At 42.1% G+C, this 25971-nt stretch overlaps 1 protein-coding gene across 4 annotated transcripts in view; it reads right to left on the bottom strand.

The window, feature by feature from the left end:
• The window catches only part of CEP78 (centrosomal protein 78), a 76084-nt gene that overhangs the window by 37226 nt on the left and 12887 nt on the right, over positions 1 to 25971 (bottom strand). For 3 of the 4 annotated variants that reach the window (XM_088464074.1, XM_088464075.1, XM_088464077.1), the window contains 7 exons: positions 21271 to 21343; positions 19820 to 19923; positions 17253 to 17427; positions 16655 to 16768; positions 14949 to 15013; positions 3547 to 3646; positions 257 to 274 (listed from right to left, as the gene is read on the bottom strand). In XM_088464074.1, the coding sequence (XP_088320200.1) occupies positions 257 to 274; positions 3547 to 3646; positions 14949 to 15013; positions 16655 to 16768; positions 17253 to 17427; positions 19820 to 19923; positions 21271 to 21343 (649 nt within the window). The remainder of the gene's footprint in view (positions 1 to 256; positions 275 to 3546; positions 3647 to 14948; positions 15014 to 16654; positions 16769 to 17252; positions 17428 to 19819; positions 19924 to 21270; positions 21344 to 25971) is intronic. The other variant, XM_088464076.1, reaches the window with a different exon arrangement.

Here is a 25971-nt window from a genome sequence, read left to right as displayed (position 1 = left end):
ATTTGACATATGCTCTAATTTTTTTTTGTATAGTAGCTCTAGGTTAAATACAAGGAAAACATTGAAAAGCAATGGTAATGGTTTAAACTGATATGTTGATAAATATATATTTAGTTCTACTGTTCTGATATTGAGAACTGTATCTGCAGTACAGGTTTTCTGAAATCCCGAATGTTTTAGACTTCTCTATTTTATATGGTATAACTACTCTATCACATTACAGCAGCTGCTGAGTAGACAATAAGCATCACCTTACCTGAATACCTCCAAATAACTGGAGCAATAATGAAAAAGTAAGCAAAAATATATCAAAATAAAACTTAAGTTTTGTAACGACAACTCAAGGTTGCAAATATGCAGTAAAACCACAGTGCCATGAAGAGAACACTATGAATAACATAAAAAAAAAAAAAATTTGAAATACATAACCAAAATCAAATAACCATATCAGACATATGTATCATGCCAAATTCAAAACTCAGAGTGGCATAATTACATAAATATGCATGGAATAACAGGGATGCGGTCAATATCCCCGTCAGAATCCCGGCGCCGGCATCCCGACCGTCGAAATCCAGAAGGTAAGTAGCGGGGTTGGGGGGAGGGTTAGCGATAGGGTTAGGCACTAGGGGGAGGGTTAGGCACTAAGGGGGAAGGGTTAGGTTGAGAGTTTGGGGAGGGGGAGGGTAGGTTTAGGAACTAAAAAAGGAGGTTAGGGTTAGGGTAGGGAGAGGGTTAGAATACTGACAAATGTCGGTATTCTAACCCTGTCGGGATTCTGACCGCCGGAATCCCGAGTGTCGGCATTCCATACCCATCCCGGATAACATATATCCTAAAATACAGTGGAGGCAATGTATCAAACACACCCAATATGCACACCACTAAAACCATTGTACCACCAAGCACACAGCTTAAACATCTAGGAGGTGGAAAATATGAAGAGCCGCACTGTTGCATGTAAACAAAAAAAGTACTACCCGATTTCTAGTCATTTATGGCTTAAATGAGATGGGATATGAGGATTGTTTTTATTGTGGCTATTTGTTATGTGAAACTTGTTATTAAAGTGTGCAGAGCGTGCTTGGAAATGTTCTTCCCTACTTAAATATAACAGAGATGCAAAACAGGTCCTGCTAAATATATAGGACACCTAAAGCTCTGAGCTAGTGAAAAGTGAAAACCCTTTTCCCCTAAAATCAAAATTTTTTTCTGTCCTTTGAAAAGTCTCACTTAGCCAAAAAAAAAAAAAATCATGTTTCTGCAATACCCTGAAATACAAAGTGCACTTATCGTGTCTTTAGCAGCAAGACTGTTACCCTACCCAACTCCCTTTTCCTCTGTGCAAATGTCTGCTCCTCGGCAAATATTTCCTTCTTGCTCCATAAATCAATGTGCTTTGGCAGAAATCTATATGAACTTTTGCAAATGGAGACACAAGGAGCGTATGTAGATAATTTCTGAACCTTGCAACAAATTGTTTGCACTTTGTAATACACTATACTCCAATAGCATGTATCATCCGTACATACTGTTTATTGCACTTTCTTTCATGAAGCATTTACTTATTTATATACTAGAGATAGCGGTTATTATTTCAATAGCGCAGCATACATGGAAAAGTGCTATTTGGGTTGATTAACTTACAATACTTGCCTGAGGAAGCAGACAGTGATCTGCAGTACGCATTGCACCTACAGTAAATTGTGAGCTTATTTTACTCCCATTTACTTTGCCAATTTTACATTTTTATAATTTTTTTTTTTATTTAATTATCTATACTAATTTTTATATCTTTGTTGTTAATTTCTTGTTTTAGCAAGCAATTCAATGCTTTTACATGGCATAAAATTTAATTGCATATAATAAATAATAACTTTTTCTACCGACTGATACATTATATATTATTAAGGGAGTACAGTAGAGCACAGGTTCTCAAACTCGGTCCTCAGGACCCCAAACAGTGCATGTTTTGCAGGTCTCCTCACATAATTACTAGTGAAATAGTTAGCTGCACCTGTAGATCTTTAAAATGTGTCAGTGAGTAATGAATACACCTGTGCACCTGCTGGGTGACCTGCAAAAAGTGAACTGTGTTGGGTCCGGAGGACCGAGTTTGAGAACCACTGCTGTAGAGCATTCACTGAACATAATTCCCCTCCTACAATCAAGAGTATCCCTACAACTCATAATAAAGACACCGAAGGACATAGGGGTTCCAACTTAATGTCCAAAGTGAACATACGTCTGACAAAGGGCGAGTATAGACTAATAAATTCTTATCTGGTGGGTCCAACCTTTACAACAGAGAATTCCAGAAGACAACGTTGCAAACGGAGACCACCGGCGGGAATTGGTGCAGTGTTACCGAAGGTGCAATTCTCTACACCAAATGGTGAGCATACCACTTGTTGGATGACTGTTTCACTTACATTACACAGTGTATACTATACACATTACTTTTCTCTTTCTCGGTACCCACAAATAGCATTCCTCAGTTCTTAGCTGCACACTCCTTACCTTTGGTGAACTCTTTAATTTGGTGTGGATCTTTTCTTTCATCTACGTAACTTACAATATAAATATATTCTAGAAACAAAGTTTGGGCTTAATAATACAATATACAAAGTAGTGTTCCCGCTAGACTGCGGGCAGGGCGCTAAGGGAGCGGGCACACAGGACAGGGAGTCTATGCGCTGCCGAAGGCTCCCGAAAATAAGTCGTGGCCGTGCGGGGATGGGTCATGACATTGTGACATGCCCCAAATTCACACTTGGGGGCGGGCCCAGCACATACTGAGGTGCTGGGCTTCCCCCAAGCGCTTCCCCTCACAGTGAAGCAGTGATCAGTCATGAGACTTCCCACCCGTGGGAAACTGCGGCCCGCAGGTGGGGAAGGCACAGGGCAGGCTGTTTTAGCGTGGTGCTGCTAAAAGGGTAGGGCACATTTTGCTACTTTAGAAATTGGGCAGGGCTCGGCACCCCGCTAACAGGAACACTACAATGTACAATAATTCCAATGAATTTTGATAGTAATTTTTCATGGGTGATTCAAGTCAGTCAAAGATTGTAGAACAGATATCAGCCAAACGCAGAAAAAGTTGCCAACAAAACGCATTGGAAGCTCTCCTTGCTATCTAGAACATTGGTTGGATCTATCCTGAAAGTAAGACTGATGTTGGGAGCTCACATCTTGGAACAGAACCGTACTTATCTAGGACTACAAGTTTTGTCAGATACCATATGCCATTTTAAAGTATGTATTTTAAGTAGACATTATATTATCTATTTTAAAAAAAATATACCACACTATCATCACTACTGGTTGTGTTGGGTGTTTTTGGTCTGTGGTTATACTGCAGGCCAGTGTACAGAAGAATGAAGTTTCTTGGAAAGAATTCCCAAGGTGGAACCAAAGAAACCCAGATAAGCTCAAAACAAGTCTATTTTAAAGTATGAATATATTATTGTACAGTTCTTTAACATGGTCCTAAATGACTACAGTATATAGGCTCACACACACACACATTAAAACCTATATTATTACCAATGCGGATTGTATTCTTTCCCTTCAGTCCATTTCGTAAAATGGCGACTCTTTTCATTTTTGAACCTTCCTTTGGAGATGGAGATGTACACCATTTGTACTGTAAGAATAGAACATTGGAATACGCATTAATAAACTGGGTTCATCATCAAAGTTTAGTTTGGTAAAAAGGTGCCACACATTCCACAGCAGTTGATAAGCAAGGGAACCATTAAATAAAACGAGAGACACTGGTCCTGATTCAAACTTGGGAATAGAGTGAGACAGCTCTCTCAACTGTGAACCTGAACAAACCACATTGCAATGCAAGGGGTGTAAATACATAAAAATGTTTACATGTGGGGTAAATACTGGCTGCTTTTGCATGTAGCCCACAAATACTGCACTGCTTTATTATTACTCTACAATTTAGATGTCAGTTTGGAAACACTCCTCCCAAATCTAAATCTCTCTGCACATTTTAAATCTGCCACACCTGCAGTGCAGCATGGTTTCACCAAGATGATCAGTTCAGGGAGATCTCTCTCTATTCCCAAGTCTGAATCAGGCCCATAATGTGAAAACAGTTGTGATTAAATACATGACGTGTAAATTCTCAGAGCTGATATAGAGCATGCACAAATCAGAACAATCATGTAGCAATCTCACAGTTGGAGATGGCACAAAGGATGGAGAGATGTTTAGACACAGGGGGACAGACCTGAGACATAAGGTTCAGAGGTCCTGCTCACCATTGACCGTGGTTCAACCACCAGATTTCACTAAGTTCAGGACCCATTGCATTCATGCTCTTTTGCATACCCTTTACAGTCACTGATCACAGGTATTTAAATGTAACTTTTTATTCTGTCTGTGCAATGTCATCCACTAACTTACTTAGAACATAAAAATTTATTTTGCGGAACTACATTTAAGACATAAAAAAGTGGCTCAATAAAGTGCAAATGTGGCCTCAAGGGGATGCAATCGGGAAACCGGCTGTCTTAATCCAGACAGCCGGCTTCCCGACTGCATTTTCCCGACGCCGGGACACCGGCATCCCGATCGAAGGGATGCCGGGTGCCGCGAGTGGACAGCCGCGGGGGGGAGGGTTAGGTTAGGGCACGCAGGGGGGACTTATGGTTAGGCACCCCCCCGGGAAAGTTAGGGTTAAGCACTCCCAGGGGTTAGGCACTTAGGGGTGGTATTACTGTTAGGCACCGCTAAGGAGGGTTAGGGTTAACTTAGTTTATACTTACCTTAACGACGATCGGGATTTCCAGCACTGTCAGGCTTCCACTGCCTGGAACTCTGCTTTTGTCGGCCAGGCGCTGCCGGGAATCGAACTGCCGGCCAGGGGGCCGGCGGTTATTTCATACCGATCCCGGCTTCAAGTGGTGTTTAGTACCATAACCTAAGATTCAAGGTGAAACAGCAGACAGCGACATTATGCCAGTCAGGAAATATTTGTCTAGCCTACCGTGCATGAGGTCCCCGTTATTTTGGGACACAGCTCCCAGTCGAAAAAAACTGCCCTCTCTAGAAAAAATTTATAAAATCAACCTTATGCTGTTAGTACTGGAACGCATACCAATACCTTTAGGGAAATATTGTATAAAAAAAAAAAGTTATGGGCTCTTTGCTCTCTCTCATCCGTTATTACATCCCGAGCTGGACATTCATGCAGCTAGTGTTGTATACCTATGGGGAAGTTGGAGGTGCACTTTAGGCTACAACTGCGGTATTGTTTGTCTTGCGGACTGGTGGATCTGGCTGGCGTCTGACACAGACTGTGATACGCTCTGGCTCTTGCTGGAGCTACAGAGACTGCCTGCTGTTTGAGGGTCATGCTGCTAGATGTACTGGGACATCTATATATGTCCCCACTGGGCGCTGCACTTTTGCCTTGTGCAGACTCTTCCTCGGTATAGAGAGCACATGTTGATTGTGCTCGGCAAAGCACCATACCTGGGATCTGCCGCTGTTGGCGAAACTCTGACCTGCTCTACAGTGGCTTTGGACTCGTCCCCTTAGGGTCAGCCTCCCTGCATTCCTGAGTGTTCCCGTGCCTGCCATCTACAGTATATTACAGGGAAATTCAATCATGCCTCAAATTGCAACGCTATGCCCATTTCTGCAATCCAACTGCCGTTGCGGGTGGGCGACTCCAGGGCTCCTGCATGCACCTAACTCTGACAGCCGCAGCTTCAGATCAGTCCCCACCTGATGTCACCCTTATTTCCCTAGTGTTCCTGCTAGGCTGCTTCAGCAGGGCGCGCCCTTCCCGAATTCAAAAGGCTCAAATGTGGCCAGCCCTTCTGATCACAGCATGGCACCGGAGGGACGGTGGCACCCACTTTCTCCGTGTCTTTGCCACAGGGATGAGTAGTCAACAGAGGGTGAATAGAAGCATGGCATCTATTCGCAATGCGGGAAGAGCTTGGGGCAACTCCCCCAAAATGAGTGTTCAATGGCCACGCCACTCCCTGAGATGCCACTCTCCCTTTTGGGCATGCGGGCGATAATGTGCCACGCTTCTTGATCGGCGCCCTGCCTGAGAAGAAGTTAGAATGATCACTATTTCCCCCATACGTCAAGACCTGCAAAGGGTATGTGAATGGGTCTGTTAAGCTGAAGCCCGCTTCTCCACCCTGTAGAATTCTCACTCACCGATAAAAGCACTGGTAGGTTTCGGCCCAACCTAATCCTTTTGTAAAGAACATACTTGCCCTTAGTCACACTTGCGTTTTTAGAATACGATGGGCTAAATGAAATCGGGTGAGAGTTTAGAAAATGTTAAAGTTTAGCAGTTAATTCTTACATTGGTCGAGTTTTATCTTCAAAATGGGAAAACATCTGAATGAGATTTTTAATCGTGAAAGTTTTTGAGTCTGAAAAACATGCAAGTTTGCTCTGTTGCTATGTTCTCGGACTCTATTACATTTGCAGAGTTTAAAAAGTGTGAGAAAACGCTCACATTTTCTAAACTCTCACCCTATTACATTTGGCCCGATATCTTCATCCAGATATGGTAAAAAATCCAAATTCTGCCTGGAGATGCAAAATTTCAGATATACCCAATTTCATAGATATGTTACCGTACACTATGAAAATATTACCAGCCGTACAGTCAGCCCGTTTGCAGGAAATCCATATCCGGGTGCTCAATAGGACGTACATTTCGCCCACTCAAAGGAAGCATTTTGTAACTACAGAAACAGGCTCATGCCCTAAATGTAATGCCTCTTTGGCCACGACCACCCATAACTTATGGTCCTGCAGAAAAATGTTAAAATTTTGGTGTAAGATTCTTGAATTATATACAAATCATCCTATGGCATTGGATTGCTCGGAAAGCTCCCACACTAGAGGAATGGAAGATTGCTCTACTGGAAGTAATTCATCATGAGCGCCGTATGGCTACTTTCCATTGAAAGAGAGGTAATTGCTTTCAATAAATAATGGGGTGTATATGTCGATAGTCTCCCATTTCCTACTCCGGAACGGATTTGGAAGGTTTTTGAGAATACAACATGGTTCCTTTTACGACAATTCAGAACTCTTGTTACTGTAATGCATAACCTCTTTTTCCTTTCTTTCCTCTTCGGCTATATTTTCTAAATGGTTATATTAGGTTTTCTTATTTTTATAATAGGGTCCGTTTTGCGCAGTGGAATCCTATTATTGTTATTCTGTTGATTGATTTTCAAATGTGATAGTGCCAGATATTCCCAAAATTCGAGATAATGTAAAAAATTAAAAAAACAAAACAAAACACAGCAAATTTATTTTGATGGTTAGATTTTACTCCGGAATTGTAACAAAGTTTTGACGATTGTTGAATGCATTTGCTTTACACAATTCTGAGATTGTACTTTTGTAAACCTTTTGCCGTTTAATAAACACAATTTATATAAAAAAATGTAAATAAATAAAAAAGCACAGGTAGGTGTTGTCTCAAATGGCTTGTGTGCAGCAGAAACTTTCACATATAGAGGAGAGACTGAGGTATAATAATGTTCAAATTGTTGGCTTGCCGGAGAGTCCCACCCTGAGAAATTTTTGGAGAAGTTGTTGGTTGATGAAAGCGTTAACACCTCATTTTGTGACGGAGAAGGCCCACCGGATACCCACTAGAGCAGTGGTTCCCAAACTTTTTTAAGCCACGGCACCCTAGAGTATCAGCATTGTTTTCACAGCACCAATAAGCCAAACGTTTTTAATTGTGAAATTCAGAAAAAAATGTAGTAGAGGAATGTTCATTCTAGCACTCTGCACTTGTCACAACCCGTGCAGTTCCTCTTTCCTGTCTGGGGTGTCGTTCTCTGCTCTGGTGCTTCTAGCACACTTTGGCCTGTATCTCAGCAGTTTGTTGCATCAGAACAGTGTGCTAGAAACACGAGAGCAGAGAGCGACACCCCAGGCAGGAGAGAGAAGCTGCACGGGTTGTGACAGGTGCAGGGTGCTAGAATGAACACTAGTAAAGTGAAGTAAACTGTGCTTACCTGACATCCTTAGAGTCTGTTATGCGGTGGTCGACAGGTTTAAACTTCTGTTTGTTCACATATTTACATTACATTAACCATAAATAATTTCATTTGGTGCTGGACCACACACCGGAGGTACCCCTGCAAGTATCCAGTGGCACCCCAGGGTGCCACGGCACACAGTTTGAAAACCACTGCACTAGAGCTTTACAACCTGATGTCCCTCTCTGCAAATTTTATAGCCAAGCTGCTCCATTATCAAGATCAGGACAATATCGTGAGGCCGATGCTTACTAAGGACTCTTTGGAATGTGATAACACCCACATCTCTCTCTTCATTGATATCCAGAAGAGCTATGCCAGGGCTTGATACATTTTTGTAAAAACTGGGAGCCAGCTTAAAAGCTTAGGAGCCAGACCAATGTCCACAACCAAAACATATGAAAATTTGTATAGACCAACATACATGCCCCTTCAATGCCCCTCAACCTCCACACATGCCATCAGACCACCACACACACCTCTTCAATGGTCTTCAGATTCTGTTACATGGGCATACCTACCTTCAGTTCAAAATATGCCACACAGTAGTGCCCAAAGTCATAGTATACAACACAATATGTCCCAAAATCATATTATGCCACACAGTAGTTTCCTCCATTCAGTTCTGCCACACAGGAGTGACCCACACATGTATGTCCCCAATTCATAGTGTGCCACACAGGAGTGCCTTTAACATAAGTGCTGCCAATTCATAGTGTGCTGTGCAGGAGAGCCCCACACACAAGTTCCCCCAATTAGTTGTGCCACACAGGAGTGCTTCCAATAACAACAACATTATAGTGGGAGGTCACTAATGAAACCACACACTCACCAGCTTTGTACAACTCCCCAGAGGACACTATCTTCCTCTCCAACCGGCAAGTGTTGCAACTCCCTGTTGGTCACTGTCTTCTTCTGCTGCTGGCAGTGCTGCAGCTACTAGATAATCACTCTTCTCCTCCATGCAGGGAGTAATGCACGTCCCTGCAGTCACTCTCCTCCTCTATACCGGTAGTGATGCTTTCCCGAAGTCACTCTCCTCCTCAGCACCGGTAATGATTCAGCTCCAATAATGTCAAACTCCTCCTCACGGCTCCCTGCGGTAACTGTCCACCCCTGTGCCGGTAGTGATGCTGTTCCCCAACTGTCGCTCTACTCCCCAACCGGCATTGTTTCAGTGCCATGGTGGTCACTGTCTTCCACTGCTGCTGGCAGAACGGCAGCTCCCCGTGGTTACTCTTCTCCCCGGTGGCAGTGCTTCAGCTATCCGTAGTCATTTTCCTCCAAAGTGCCAGTAATAATTTAGCTCTTGGGAGTCACGTCACACTCCTCCGCAATGGCAGTGATGCAGCTTCTCCGCCTCCTCTGCGGTAGTGAGGCAACTCTCTGTGAGCAGAAGGGAGGAGCCACAGTGACTAATTGTGGTGGGTATCCATTCCTCTGTGTAACATGCCTGCAGCATCCCGCCCACTCCAGTAACCACCAATAGGAGTGCTTTGTAACTTTTTTTTTTTTCAGTTAGCTTTATTTTTCACAGTACCTGGCTCTAAAATCTGGTCGCCAGGACTAAAAGTTTAGTCGCCATGGCGACCTGGCCCCCGGGATTTGTCGAGCCCTGGCTACGCAGTTTGACCCCATTAAAAGGTGACTTTTGTACTGGAACTTACCATAAGCTATACTTTGCTTACTTTCCGTCTGAATTGAGAGTCATCGCCAACAGAAAGACAAAGGCCCTCATTCAGAGCCGTTCGCTATTTGCGTTCGTTCAAAAACAAGGGGTGGCTATGCAAATGATCCGTTCGCACATTGCAGTCTGTTCACACCTCTAAGTCTGAACGAGCGAGCAACGCATACGCTTTTTTATTTCTTAAAAACGCCCCGACCGCTCGCACCATACGTCATGTCCGCTATTTATTAGATTAATCGAGTACATCGAACAGGATATGAACTGCTCGCTATTCTTGTGGTTGGTTTTTTCAACCGCTATTTTGCGAGCAGTTCTGAGTTAAAGAAAACCAAGTGACGTGGTCATTGACGCTGCTATATTAATTATGCACACCCATAAAACGCCCGTTTTGACCTTTAAGCACGCCTGCGATCGGATCTCCACTCCCCGTTTTCAAGCACCTTCCCCTGTTACCACCCACATACGCCTCATTCTGTCACTCAAAATAGCAGGCACTCGCTATATTGCGTACAAATGATTTTCGGCCGCACTGACTGGTTCGCGCATGCGTACTAAAAACCGAACGAGCGTACTGCCGCTAGCGAGTGGCTCTGAATGAGGGCCAAAGTTCTTTATGTCTCCTCAGGAGGCAGTAGCCTGGCTGGACAATTGGGATGCAGTCACATTACCAGCGGCCGGAATGCTGGCTGTCGGAAGCCTGTCGTGGGACTACAGATGGGCTAAAGATAGGCGTTAGGCTTCGAAATCCCGACAGCCGCTATCCCGAATGAAGGTAAGCGGGCGCTGTTAGGTTTAGGCACCCCCGGGGAGGGGTAGGGTTAGGCTACAAGGAGGGGGGCGTTAGGCATTCTCGGGAGGGTTAGGTTTAAGGTGCGGGAAGGGGGGGTGAGGTACCACTGGGGGGAGGTTAGGGTTGGGCACCACTAAGGGAGGGTTGGGTGGTGGGAGGGTTAAGGTACTCACTGGCCCGTCGGGATTCTTCACGATCAGGATGTCACCGTCTGTTTTGAACGCCGGCATCCCATCCATCGGTATATCATACCGATTCCGGACCATTGTATGCCTGAACTCAGACAATTGGCTGATCTCTGTATTTGCCGTCTCACATTTTGTGTAACTATGCCATTCACTTTAACTGCTGTAGCAGAATGCTTACCTGGCTAGTGTTATATTATGCTCTGTATTTAATATACTTCAGGAGTTTCCCCTAAAGAGAATTCTATCTACACTTCGCTCCCCTCGTACCCTCTCCTCTTTATATTCACACATTATGCATGCTTACTATTCAGATACCCTGTCAAACTGGGAAGCAGATGTGGATCCTCTATAAGATGAGGTTTGGAGTGCATCACTGGAGAGCCTTCGGGTTTCCACTGATTTGATTCGATTTCAGCAAATCAGTTGTTCATCCTCCACAGATGTTCATCCTCCACAGAATTTATCTTACTCCTGAACAGCTCCATATATATTTTGCTCCACTACAATGTTCCCTAAATGCCAGGGCTTGCAAGGCACTGTTTTGCACTTACTCTGGGATTTTCCTGATATTCAAGCCTTCTGGACCAGGGTGACCCGAGTAATCTAGTCTACAGGCATTCCCCTGTCCTTATTAACACCAATAGTCTGTATATTGGGGGTATTGGCCAGAGACCAATTAGACAAATATACTAGGCAATAAGTCTCTAAAACCTGCACACTTGCTAAGATCTGCTTCTGGATGGCCCCAACGGATGGCATCCTGGATGACCCATTTGAAGAATGGGTCTCTATTGTTAACGCAACCGTTGTTCATGATAAGTGTATATGTTTAGGAATGCTGATACCAAATCTGATCATATCTGGAATAAGTGGCTAATGTGCCCATATGCTAAGCTGGTTCCTCAGGATGATGGGCCCTCCCCACCCTCCTTAACGGGTACCCGATCGTCTTTGGTGCTCCATTTCTATTGATGGGTTATAGCAGTTATGTGTTGGAGGAGTCTCTTCTCTATTTCTTCTTCCGATCATTTTTAACTTGTAATGTGGCTGCGGCACACATGGTTCCCACACATTCACATTCATATTTGAATTAGAATTTTGTGCACTGTTTTTATTGATTTATGTGTATTATCTGTGTTATAATATTTGACTATATGCTTGCATACTTGTCATGTCTCCTTGCTTTGACATACAGTATATGTGTTTTACAGTCAGGTGTATAAATATTGGGACATTGACAGAATGTTCATATTTTGGCCTCTATTCACCACCACAATGGCTTTGAAATGAAACAAACAAGATGTGCTTTAACTGCAGACTTTCAGATTTAATTTGAGGGTAATTACATCCAAATCAGGTGAACGGTGTAGGAATTACAACGGTTTCTATATCTGCCTCCCATATTTTAAAGGGGCCAAAAGTAATGGGACAAACTAAACAATCCTAAATCTAACTTTCACTTTTTAATACTTTGTTGCAAATGCTTTGCAGGAAATTACAGCCTGAAGTCTGGAATGCATAGACATCACCAGACGCTGGGTTTCATCCCTGGTGATGCTCTGCCAGGCCTCTACTGCAAATGTCTTCAGATCCTGCTTGTTCTTGGGGCATTTTCCCTGCAGTTTTGTCTTCATCAAGTGAAATGCATGCTCATTCGGATTCAGGTCAGTGGATTGACTTGGCCATTGCATAACATTCCACTTTTTAGCCTTAAAAAACTCTTTGGTTGCTTTTGCAGTATGCTTCGGGTCATTGTCCATCTGCACTGTGAAGCGCCGTCCAATGAGTTCTGAAGCATTTGAGTGAATATGAGCACATAATATTGCCCGAAACACTTCAGAATTCATTCTGCTGCTTTTGTCAGCAGTCACATCATCAATAAATACAAGGGAACCAGTTCCATTGGCAGCCATACATGCCCACGCCATGACACTACCACCACCATGCTTCACTGATGAGGTGGTATGTTTTGGATCATGAGCAGTTCCTTTCCTTCTCCATACTCTTCTCTTCCCATCACTCTGGTACAAGTTGATCTTTGTCTCATCTGTCCATAGGATGTTGTTCCAGAACTGTAAAGCTTTTTTAGATGTCGTTTGGCAAACTCTAATCTGGTCTTCCTGTTTTTGTGGCTCACCAATGGTTTACATCTTGTGGTGAACCCTCTATATTCACTCTTGTGAAGTCTTCTCTTGATTGTTGACTTTGACAAATATACACCTACCTCCTGGAGAGTGTTCTTGATTTGGCCAACTGTTGTGAAGGGGTTTTTCTTCACCAGGGAAATAATTCTTCTGTCATCCACCACAGTTGTTTTCCGTGGTCTTCCGGGTCTTTTGGTGTTGCTGAGTTCTCCGGTGCGTTCTTTCTGTTTAAGAATGTTCCAAACAGTTGATTTGGCCACACCTAATGTTTTTGCTATCTCTCTGATGGGTTTGTTTTCATTTTTCAGCCTAATGATGGCTTGCTTCACTGATAGTGACAGCTCTTTGGATCTCATATTGAGAGTCGACAGCAACTGACTCCAAATGCAAATGTCACACCTAGAATCAACTCCAGACCTTTTACCTGCTTAATTGATAATGAAATAACGAGGGAATAGCCCACACCTGTCCATGAAATCGCTTTTGAGTTGATAGTCCCATTACTTTTGGCCCCTTAAAAAGTGGGAGGCACATATAGAGAACGTTGTAATTCCTACACCGTTCACCTGATTTGGATGTAATTACCCTAAAATTAAATCTGAAAGTCTGCAGTTAAAGCACACCTTGTTTCTTTCATTTCAAAGCCATTGTGGTGGTGAATAGAGGTCAAAATATGAAAATTCTGTCAATGTCCCAATATTTATGCACCTGACTATGTACTCATTTGTAAAACTTTTCATATTGCTATGGTAGTGTTTTGCCATTTTTCTTTTCTGTGTTTTTAATGTCTATAAAAAGTAAAAACACTTTCTTCAAAAAGAAAAAAAAAGAATAAAATAATTAAACATAGTATTTTTAAATGTGGTACCACTGATCTCAGCAAGCTGTGACAGCCATTAACTGCTTAAGCATAAATGCACTTTAAGAAATACTGAGACCTGTAGTGACACATAGGTCACAGTAGTTCTACAAGTGCACCATCTTAAAATACCTTTATCTGAAATATAATACACTCAAGCAAACTTATTTTATCACATGCTTAAACCTTTAGGGAATTTCTTTTTCCTTCCTCTTTTTCTTTATTCTTCACTGTAATCCAGGTGTTACAAATGGAAAAAAGCTCTACAAAATTACACACAATTTACTACTAGCAAAGACACAACATTAGCGTTCCCGCTAGGCTCTTTTAGCAAGGCGTCGTGCCCTGCCAAGTTTCAAAACGGCAAAATGCACCATGCCAGTTTGGTGGCACCCTGCCGGGTGCCGTCCCCACCCACGGGTGGGAAAAGTTGTAGTGCAGCACTTATCGCTGACGAATAGATGCCGTGCGCACAGTAAGTGGAGAGCTTGGGGGCAGCCCACCATGTGTGCAAGTGATGAAAAGGGGGAGCTTCTTAAGCCCATGCCCCCTTTGCTCGTGGGCCTTGCCCCCATTTTCGAGCACATACGATTGTGCCCTTTTTAAGGTACGGCGCCCCTTCCCGCGCCTGATTTAGAATGATCACTACAACATGATTGACAGGCTGTGAGCCTGCCATGACTACAAATATTGAGCCTGATAAAGAGTTGGAAGTATGTTTATACTGCTCCAAAACTGCATACATGAAAACAATGCACACATTTGCCCATATGCAGATTTGTATGCCTCTTGTGATGCACCCACGCCCTATGTGTAAGCTTGGTTTGCTACTAGACATGATCATCAGTGCACATTTGCATCAATATTATATTATGTGCAAAAGATACACCTGGAAACTTGTCTTATGTGAAAATGCCCCATCCCAGCCCAGTAACGACTCTTCAGTCGCCAGTGTAGATACTAATGAAATGTGTACAACGCTACATCACATGTACTTGATTACACTCAGTTCTGGAACATGCACAGTGCAAAACAACAAAACATAAAGCACAAGATGTACTCCGCAAAAAGGCATACATTTCACCAGCAGCAGCCATATAATGTGCAGTTAATATGCTTAGAAATTAAATGAGACAAACCCCATCATATTTAAAGATAAACAAAAATGCCATCCCATAAGGTAACATCATTTAAAAAAGCTTTACATTGTAATTATGAAAGCATACCTCTGAATTGGTGCCATGAGCATTCAGGAGTACCCTTTCAATAACAGTCTTCAACATTGAATGGTCTGCAAAGAAAATAAAGTTTTGCTATAAATCTTATTTTTATCAAGGCAAACACGGAAGCTGAAATAGCAGCAAATTATAATCAATACAGTTTTCTGGTCTGGTGGAACCAGATGACTTAATTATGGATCGTCTAATTGTTTACATTACTGGATGGATTCTGATGGATTTCCAATCTGTAACAATGTACAACACAGGAAATACTGTATTTGTTATAAAAAAGAAATACAATTAGCTTCTTTAAAAATTACACTCTGCTCCAAAACTATTAACTATACACCCTAGACAGAAAAAAGGCTTGGTTATATTAACTTTATACTTCGTCAGGGGCGACAAGAGGGGTTGTGGAGCATAGTCGACAAGAGGGGTGTGGAGCATATGAAGTACCCAAGGCTTACGATCAAAGATATAACCATGTGCCTCAGGAAAATGTAGCCACACTCCATTTGCCCAGGGCTGTCTTAACAGCAGTGTGGGCCTTGGGCAAAGCAATGCACCAGGGCCCCTACCCACCCATTCATGGGAAAACATTTTTTACTGTGTCTGGGTAATTGATAGGCTACAGCTACCCAAAATTACATATATAAAACACAAGCGCTGGTGGTTGCTTCTGGTAACCAGAGGAGAGGAGTTGCAGTCAAATCATGAGATGTACCTGCAATTTTTTTTTATACACACACATATACATACATAAATGATGACAGCACCCCCCCGTTCCCTACCAGTCACTGGGAGGCTTGCTCATCTGCTCTTCTGCCATCTGCTTGGGCCATCTAGTCAAGCCACTCAGCCACTCCTCTCACTCCCTGTCAGTGTCACCCGCCGTAGTAGAGAGCTGGCTGAGCCAAGGGGGCATGGTCTAATCACGGGCGGGCGTGGCTATGGCCCCTTAGGGGGGAAAAACAAACAAACACTTTCTGCAGTGTGGTGCGGCATGTCCGCGGCTGCAGAGGTAACCATCTTTAGAGTGGCTGTGAGTTACGGGGGGGTTTGCGATCGGAATGCAGTACTTTTAGAAATAGCTGCAGTGGCAGGGCCCGGGTTGGCGGGCCCCTTTAAGCTTTGGGCGCTTAGGCAACTGCCCAACAAACCAAATGGAAGAGACGGCTCTGCATTTGGCGGCATCCAGTTTCTGCAGAGGACCTTGGTAATCACAAGGAAGCACCACTGATAATCACAAGTAGATGATCACAAGGAGGTAATCACAAGGAGGTAATCACAAGGAGGCACCCTCCCACACACACACATTTGGTCACACCACCGTGTACCGGGAACCGCCAGGTCTCTTGGCAGTCCCGCTTTTATTTTTGAATTTTGTATTCTGCCTCCTGTACAGCCATTTATAAGTCATACTTCCTGAATAGCAAAGCACTCTAATTGTATGAGCATGCATATAGCCTTGCACCCTGGGCATTCCTGCTGAACAGCTAGCAACAAGTTGTTTTTATTCATTCAGTTATACATTTTTCTGAGGAACACATCTAAAATTAAGTCATGCATGTAGCCTACTTATAAAGCACAACAGATGAATTGAATGTTAAGCATAAGAAACATGTGGTCCTTGCCTTTTGCAAGACACCGCTACAAGCTGCAAGGAACATTCACAGATCTACAAGAATGTCAACTATTCAACTATTCCTTACCGATCAGTGGGTTTTTTCTTATATCCAAGACCATCAAAGTTGTATTGGTTTGCAGGGCACAGAGAAAGGCTTTTGCCCCCTCATTTGATATTCCACACTGCCGCATATCTAGTGCTAGAAAACAAAAAAACTACTGAAAGAATATAGTCAATAAGTCAATATAATAAAATCGACTGCCGATACAAATGATGTCATCACCTCTGAATGTAATGACAGTTGATTTGAGCTGAGACCCCTCTCACCTTTATCAGAGATGCATAAGAGAAAGTGAGAGACAGTGATAGAGAAAGAGTGGGGATAAGAGGGACAGTGATAGAGTGTGTGTGAGGTTTGGGGAGATGGAGGGGGTGGAGACAGAGAAAAAAAGAAAAGCCAGTCAACAATGGGCATTACAGAATTACAGATATACCTCAATAATAAGGCTATTTTTGCTGCAGTATATCACCAAAACACATTTCCAATTCACATGATTTTGCAAGAATGACATTAAAGCCAGGTCATAGACCAAGACGTAAAAGTGCTCCTCTTTCCAACTATCACAAATTTAGTAGCAGTAGCTTTACTGCAATATTTTTTGTGTAATTTTATTTTCTCATACCTTTTAACCAAAGGTCCTCTTCAAGCGCTTCAGCTAATGCCTTTGCTCCCTGGTCACCAACAAGGGTATTGCAGTTTATGGAGATTCGTCTCAAGCCAGTCATGCAGTCCAGGTCAGGCCTTCTATAGCGCAGGCTCTCTGGCCAGGCTTCATTGTGCCTCCTGGTTGCCTGATGCTTACACAACAATAAAAGCATAACACAAACGACTAAGTTAAAGTCTCCCCAACACCTGTGTTTTGCGATAGAGCAGTCAAATTCCACATTCTCACCTCATTCACTTCTGCGTACATAGTGTGGAAGTACTGTAATGTAATATTATACATTATATATATATATATATATATATATATATTTTACACACACACACACACTATATATTATATACACACACATACATACAGTGGTACGAAAGTGATCCAGTATCACATATCTGTGACTGTCAAAAGTATGTGAACCTTTTAATCAATAGAGTACAATATGGTTTCTCCATGAAAAATATTACCTCCCTTTTAAACAATACTGTGTCCGCATACCAACAAGTATGGAATCTTTGGTTTATTTTCCACACTTCTTCCCTGCTAGGAGTTCCTCTGTGATACTCTTCTTATGTCTCCGCATTGTCCTATCCTCCCTTGCTTCGTCTCCCACCCTTTGTTTTCTTTTTCTTTATAGAATATCACATTTAATTTTTGTTTTCCCTAATTTTTCTTTTTTATTTAATTTTGTTTTAACAAGCATATTTGATCCATTGTTCAATTATCAGATTATCTGTTGTCCTGTAAGAAAATGTAAAAACTACTACATATTATTGCTATATTTGAAAGCAAGATTGGTGGGATCCTCTGGGTGTTATCTTTTATTATATTTTTGTCACCCACTTTTTGAAATTTGCTATTTGCTGAATCTTTTATTGTTATGTAGTGTCTTTAAAATAAATAAAAAAATTTAAAAAAAAGCATGTGAACCTTTAGGCTTAGCAGATATTTTGAAGGTGAAATTAGAGTCAGATATTTTCAATCTATGGGATGATAAACAGGTGTGAGTGGACAACCTGTCTTTTTAAAAGAACAGGGATATATCAAAGTCTGAAGTGCATCATGCCACGTACAAAGGAGATTTCTGAGGACCTCAGAAGAGTTGTTGATGCTCATCAGGCTGGAAAAGGTTACAAAACCATCTCTAAAGAGTTTAGACTCCACCAGTCAGACAGATTGCATACAAATGGAGGAAATTCCAGACCATTATTACCCTCCTTAGGAGTGTTCGACCAACAAATATCACGCAAAGAACAAGGCATCTAATAGTTTGCAAGGTCACAAAGGAACCCAAGGTAACCTCTAAACACCTGAAGGTCTTTCTCACATTAGCTAATTTTCATGAGTCTACCAGCACGAGGGCACTGAACAACAATGGTGTGCATGGCAGGATTGCAAGGAGAAAGCCGCTGCTCTCCAAAAAGAACATTGCTGCCCGTCTGCAGTTTGATAAAGATCACCTGGACAAGCCAGAAGACTATTGGAACAATATTTTGTGGACAGAGGAGTCCAAAATAGAGCTTTTTGGTTTAAATGAGAAGTGTTATGTTTGGAGAATGGAGAACACTGCATTGCAGCATAAAAACCTCATACCATCTGTGAAAAACGGTGGTGGTGGTGTCATGGTTTGGTCACATTTTGCTGCATCTGGCTCAGGATGACTTGCCATCAGTGATGGGACAATTAATTCTGAATTATACCAGAATATTCTAAAGGAAAATGTCAGGACATCTGTCCATGAGCTGCATCTCAAGAGAATGTGTGTCATGCAGCAAGACAAAGACCCAAAGCACACAAGTCATTCGACCAAAGAATGGTTAAAGAAGAATACATTTTAAGTTTTAGAATGGTCAATCCTGACCTTAATCCAATCGAAATGTTGTGGAAGGACCTGAAGCGAGCAGTTCATGGGAGGAAACCCTCCAACATAACAGAATTGAAGCTGTTTTATACAGAGGAATGGGGTAAAATTCCTCCAAGAAGATGTTCAGGACTAATCAACAATTACTGGAAACTTTTAGAAACAGTTATTCCTGCACAAGTGGGTCATACCAGATACTGAAAGTAAAGATTCATATACTTTTGACACTCACATATATGTGACATTGGATCATTTTCCTCAATAAAAAAATTAGCATGTCTTATTTTTTTGTCTCATTTGTTTGATTTGGTTCTCTTTATCTACTTTTAGGACTTGTGTGAAAATCTGAGGTAGTTTTAGGTTAAATTTCAGAAGAAATATAGAAAATTCTGAAGGGTTCACTAACTATCAAGCAACACTGTGTATATATAGACTGGAATGTGTGATACAAATTGATCAGATTTTTGGGTGTAAGATAGGATGGACAAAGTGACATATCAGGGTTATAACAACTCCTTTCACTGCCAAATAAGTATTGGCTTTTACATTTTAAAATGATTTTAAATTAATTAATTCAGTATTTGATAAGAGGCAAGTTAAAAAAAAAAAAAAAAAAAACTTTCATGTTGTGTATTTCTACCTGTATGCATGTTTAAATGGTTGTAATTACCTTTATAGCATTTGCTATGTACTCAGCTCCTCGCCATGTTACATTACAACCTGTGAAATTTATGGTTCTAATGGTTGGTGAATTCTTCACACTTTGACAGATTACTGCAAAAACAAAATGTCATCTTAATTAACATTTAAAGATACTAAGTGTTGAATGAATGAAAGCCAATAAATGTAAACACAAAACATTTACTGATTTAAAGCTGTTTAAAGCAATTTTTAAACATACAAAACTACTGGACAGATTTACATAAATAACTCTTCTTAAGATGCATATACACACGATTTTTTTGAACGATTATTGTTAACGATATCGTTTATCGTTCAATCGTTGAAAAAAATCTTTCACTTTCTGAGTTAAAACGATGAATGATTATCGTTCATGCGCTTTCACGTTTGTAGTTTAGTCAGACTGACCAACTCAACGATTTTCAGTAAGGGAATATGCAAAAAGCGTTTGTAGTTCAAAAAAATCGTTCATTACATTTAGTAAATGAACGATTTTAGTAAACGATTTTCGTTAATTTTTCCCTTGAAAAAATTAACGAAAATAGTTTACTAAAATCGTTCATTTACTAAATCGTTGTGTGTGTATGCAGCTTTAAAAAGGTGCGTACACACGTAACTATTTTTTTGAACGATTTAACTATAACGACGTCGTTACCATTTAAAAAATCGTTCAGTTCCTGAATTATAACGAAAATCGTTCAAGCGCGCTCCCGTTTGTAGTTCATTTCAGACTGTCCAACATAACGATTTACATTAAGGGAAGGAACATTTTTCGTTCATCGTTGTAAAAATCGTTTATTACACTTCAAAAAATCGTTCACTTTTTCAAGGGAAAATCTGACAGATAATCTGACAGAAAATAGTTGGTTACAAAATCATTACGTGTGTATGCACCTTTACTCTCACATATCTACAAATGAGAGGCACAAGATAAATTCACTGATAGGAACTTTTTTTTTTTTTTACAAAAAAAAGTTCCTATTACTTAATTGAAAGTTCATTAATTCACATAGTGAAGCACATGAAACAGCTGATTGTAGAAGGCGTTGCAGATTCAAAAATACTATTTTAAATTTATATTCTTCTAATCTCCATGGCAACCAAGGAAACTGGAGAAATTAAAATCTCAAAATAAAAGCAGCAATTCACTGGAGGAAATACTGCCGGCGAATGACTCACTGTGTCCATTGCTTGTTCAATCTGCATAATTTTATTTCAAACAAATAAGTAAAACAGCAATGGGCAATAGCGGTCCTAAGCAGGGGAAAAATAATTTTGCCTGGTTGTTAAGCACAATTATTGTATTAACCAACTTTCTGGAAAGGTCAATGGTGCAAAAAACTATGCAGAGGTTTGGAAAGTGAGAGCTTTGTGAAATAAATGGTTAAGCATTTAACAGAAAGGTGGCACTGTAGCGCAATATAGAATGTTTCTACTTACTTTCCAATCCTTCATCTCCACATGAACAATATGGTAAAGACAAGTTCTCCAAAGAGGATGAGGCAGCCAAACCCTTTAGTAAGTAAAATACCAAATAGATCAACAATCGCAATAGTTATGAGCCATGAGAGGAACAAAGAGTAATGTATATACATATACAAATTGTGTATTTAGTATCAAGAATGCTGATCAGAAAGTGTGCATGCACAGGGGGAAATGTATCAAACCTTCTAAAGAAGGTAGCAAACAATTACATTCTAAATATCATTCATTTAGTACAGCCATGTCAAACTTGTGTCCTCCCTGGGGCCGTGACATGAAAAGTTCGGAAGGCCAAATTCCTGGACGAAGGGTGTGACCAGGAGGCGTGGCCAGGGAGTGGGCAAAACCACAATAGGGTTAGTCAGTTAGCTGGGTACACACCTATACAATCGCCAGGACGTTCTTTCGATTGCCGACCCGTTCAAGAGTGTGCACGCAGCTTCCATCATGTTTTCTCAGAAGAAAACTGGTCACATGGATAGATCAGGTTTCATTATTTTTATTTATTACCAGTTATTTATATAGCGCATACATATTCCGCAGCACTTTACAGATAACATTTGTCCATTAACATCAGTCCCTGCCCCAGTGGAGTTTACAATCTATGGGCCTGATTCTCACCCGCTCGCGAGCGGAGCACTCGCAAGCGGGTCGATGGTGCCCCAGAGCGCATGCGCACGACGGAGGCGCCTCCGTCGTGCGCATGCGCGAGACCCGAATAACGACGGCCAAGCCGTCGTTATGGATCTCGTACCAATGGTTATTGACAGCACGCCCCCTTTGGTGGGCGTGCCGGGGGCGTGGCTGCCCAGACGGAGGCGCTCCCATGGGAACGCCTTCCGTCTGGGTCCGGCCCCACTGACATCACTAGTGATATTTGTGGGAGTGCTTTTGGCTCTGATAGAACCAAAAGCACTCCTGGGCTTGCGGCAGCGAGACCCTACCGCAACCATCGCAACCATCTTTTTGGCCGCTCGTATAAGCTGTGGGTGGTCACCCACAGCTATGCGAGCGGCCAGGAGGCCGCTCCAATAATAGGTAGGACGGCCCTGATTCAGAGCGAGCGCTCGTCAGAGCGTCCGGCTCTGAATCAGGCCCTATGTTCCCTACCACATGCTTACACACTAGGGTTAATTTTGTTGGGACCCAATTAACCTACCAGTATATTTTTGGAGTGTGGGAGGAAACCCACGCAAGTACAGGGAGACTACACAAACTCCACACAGTTAGGGCCGTAGTGGATTTTCATTTTCATCCGATTCGATGGTACAATACTGGACAAAAAATGTAGCGTGTACACACTTTCTACCATTCTTTATGATGCTGCTGCCCATACTACACCAGAAGCAACCAGTTTTCCACTTTGAACGGCTTTTGGCAAATTTCAAGCAATTTTCTTACCTCTAACAGACTCCGCTGATGCACATTTATATGCCAGCCCTGAGCCATTTCATACACCTACAGTACATGTACATCAGAGCTACCTCATGCCACTATATATGCCAGGGACCCATCATTCCCTTATATATGGCAAACACAAGAAGAAAAAGTACAAGTGCACAACTCCAACATTACTAAATATATATATATATATATATATATATATATATATATATAATACATTATGCAATAGAATTTTGCAATAAATAGAGGTTTTAGCATAATCATGGCCATGGTTATGGGCCTATCCATGCGCCCAGGTAACCCTGAAGCAGCCCAAACCAAAGCAATCCAGGGGACCCAGGCCCCAAAAGTCAACCCAATTTTTATACTGCAGTGCAGCTATAGGTTGATTTTTGGGGCGTGGGTCCCCTGGATTGCTTTCGTTGGGCTGCTTCAGGGCATCGCATTATGGCCCCGATTCAGACCAGTTTGCTGCCGGAGGCAGCTTGTAGGTCTGAAGGGAGTTTTTTTTGTGTGTGTTTCCGGCCTTCTGGCCCCTTGCGAGCAGCCAGGTGATGGTCGCGATCATTGGGCTTGTGACGAGACCCTTGTGGTAGGGTCTCGTCTGCCGCAAGCCCCAGTGAGCTTCCGGCTCTAATAGAGCCGGAAGCTCACTACTGACATCACTCGTGATGTCAGTAAGGCCGCCTTCAAACGGCAGGCGTTCCTTCAGGAACGCCTCCGTTTGACCAGCCACCCCCTCTCCCCGCCTACAAAACAGGGCCAGCTGTCGATCGACATCGACAGCCGCCCTGTTTGTAGTGAGCCCCGGAGCGAGTGAATTTCTCACACGCTCCGGGGCTCGCACGTGCGCACTGCCCAGCCATCAATCCGTTGCCAGCGGGTCTGAACCAGGCCCTATAAACACATTTTCCTTTTTTGCACTTTTAGCACCTCTATTGTTTCATTAATATATATGTATTATTTTTAAACCTCTATTTTTCACCTTCTTATATATGTAGCAGTAGCTGCTCTTATCCATCTTACACTTTTTTACACGTCACCTTTTCTCATTAGAGTGATGCCCTGGGGTGGCTCAGCTGGGCCTGTTTGGGGGGTGTCCTGCGCTCTGGATTTCAACCCCAGTATGTTAGGGATCTAGCCTCAGAGGTTACCTGGGCACGGAGTGCAGGCCCATAACCATGGCCATTATTATGCTAAAACCTCTATTTATTGCAAAATTCTATTGCATAATGTATTGTATAGAATTAGTAATGTTGGAGTTGTGCACTTGTACTTTTTCTTCTTGTGTTTGCAACAATAATCTCCACAGGTTGCACCTCCCATTATAATATATATATATATATTCAGGGTGTGCAGTCTAGGGCCCCCTTTTCTATATACCTTATATATGGCATCAGAGTACCCCTTATGCCCCTATATATGGAGAAGCCCCATCATGTTTTTTTATATGCCAAATAGCACCCCCTTATTCCAGAACATTAGTAGCCAACTAGACCTTGGCCAGACGTACCAGAGTTGGGACTAGACTCTCCTCTCCTCCTCAAAGACACTGTATGACCAACAGCATGTCACAGACAGATTCACTGTCCGTCATAATTGGGCCAACTGAGCATCCTTGTAGAGTCCTCTTCGTGGCTGCACTGCTGCTGTTTGCTACTCAAGCGGTTAACATCCTCCTTTAGTATGCTTGAATGCCATATGAGGTCAAGCTGCCACACTGCACCTTAGTTGCCTCCGGAGGGTGGAACTGTACAGTCAGACCTCTGAACAGTGGTTTTTGTGAGCATTAAGTTTGCACCCTCCTCAATGTGTCACATGGCAGGTGATGCCTTGGGTTGTACTAAAGGTTGGCACATGCCTGATCTAGTATTTTCTATAAAAGGGATTGCTACAATCTGATTGGTTGCTATAAGCAAAAGATCCAATTGTTCCCTTTGGAAATTTTGCTGCATCTCCCACACAGAGTCATCCGGGCAAGATTTATTCACACATAACCTTTCACTGCTCAGGCCAAATAGATGGATTAAACATTTGCACAGTCAGACAAGAAAGGCATACAGATGCAAAGAGAACTTAAGCAGCTCTCAATACAGGACAAGCAAATGCTAAAAAAATGTTTTACTATTATGCTTTGAATGTTACAAATGTTCCTGAAATAGTTAAAAGTTTCAGTTATTTAACAAAAAAACCAAAAAAAAACCCCACTATTCAAATACAAATATCACAGTCACCTTGTGGGTATCGCACATTAACTCTGCTGTGTATGAAACAGGTGGAAGTGCATGAAAGTGTGGAAATTATCCAGAACCCCCAAATAATGGTTAAGAAGTTAGCAAATGGACAGTGTAAGATGTTGTAATAAGGTGTCAAAGGGTACAATTTTACAATATCTATTAATTGTTGAAAAATAATTTATTTGCTTAAATACACATGCAAAGATAAGTATTTAGTGTATTTGGGTTACATTTAAATATGGTGTTTTGTAACAATGCATATACAAGTAGTAAACTATTAGGGAAAAAAAAAGACTTGCAACTCCTATCTGCAAGCTCAAAGCCCCATTTCCCAAAAGTAGGACACATCAATACACAACACTGAACCACTCTACTTTTCAGAGAAAATTACAAGAATGAATGGTCTTTATTGTTACTATTTACGCAGTAAAATACATTTATTGGGGGAGGGGGGTACCAACGATACTGCACTTAATCTTGCCATTTTTGCAATAAAGTATAAAAATCATCACCACTTCCGGTTGGCGGGGTATTGTAGATGGCTGCATTTTAGTCAAGCTTCACATCTGGTGTCTCAACAGGAGCTGATCTCCTCTCTAATGCCCGGCTTGTGGTTAGTAAGTCACGGAGACATCATCGGTGGCTGTGATCTGCCAGACAGGCAATAGTTTCTAACTGCCCATATCTGGGATCTGGGCTTTGGCGCAAAACCCACCTCCATCATCTTGCCAGCAGTCATTCATAGGATCCAACTTCTCGCTCCTTCAAGCCTCTGTAAGCGGAGCTGGTGCCTACCCTGAATGGCATGTAGCACTGTCGGTGCTGTGGAGTTTTGAGTCCCTGAATTGTTTGATACATACTGGAATGTTTCCTCTTCTCCTTGGTGCGGCATATTGGATGACGTGGATGTCCCTTCCTGGATTATACACTCAATCGTGACTCATCTGTGCAGCAGCTGGAATTGGCTGAGGTTCCTGATGCCCAGTCAGTGCATACATCACTTTTCGGGCTCTGCTCC

This window comes from Taudactylus pleione, unplaced genomic scaffold (assembly GCF_031769625.1).
Source record: "Taudactylus pleione unplaced genomic scaffold, aTauple2 ptg001573l, whole genome shotgun sequence".
In the NCBI taxonomy this organism is placed as follows: domain Eukaryota; kingdom Metazoa; phylum Chordata; class Amphibia; order Anura; family Myobatrachidae; genus Taudactylus; species Taudactylus pleione.
The sequence above is the reverse complement of the archived record's forward strand: the minus strand, read 5'-3'. Positions and strand labels throughout refer to the sequence as shown.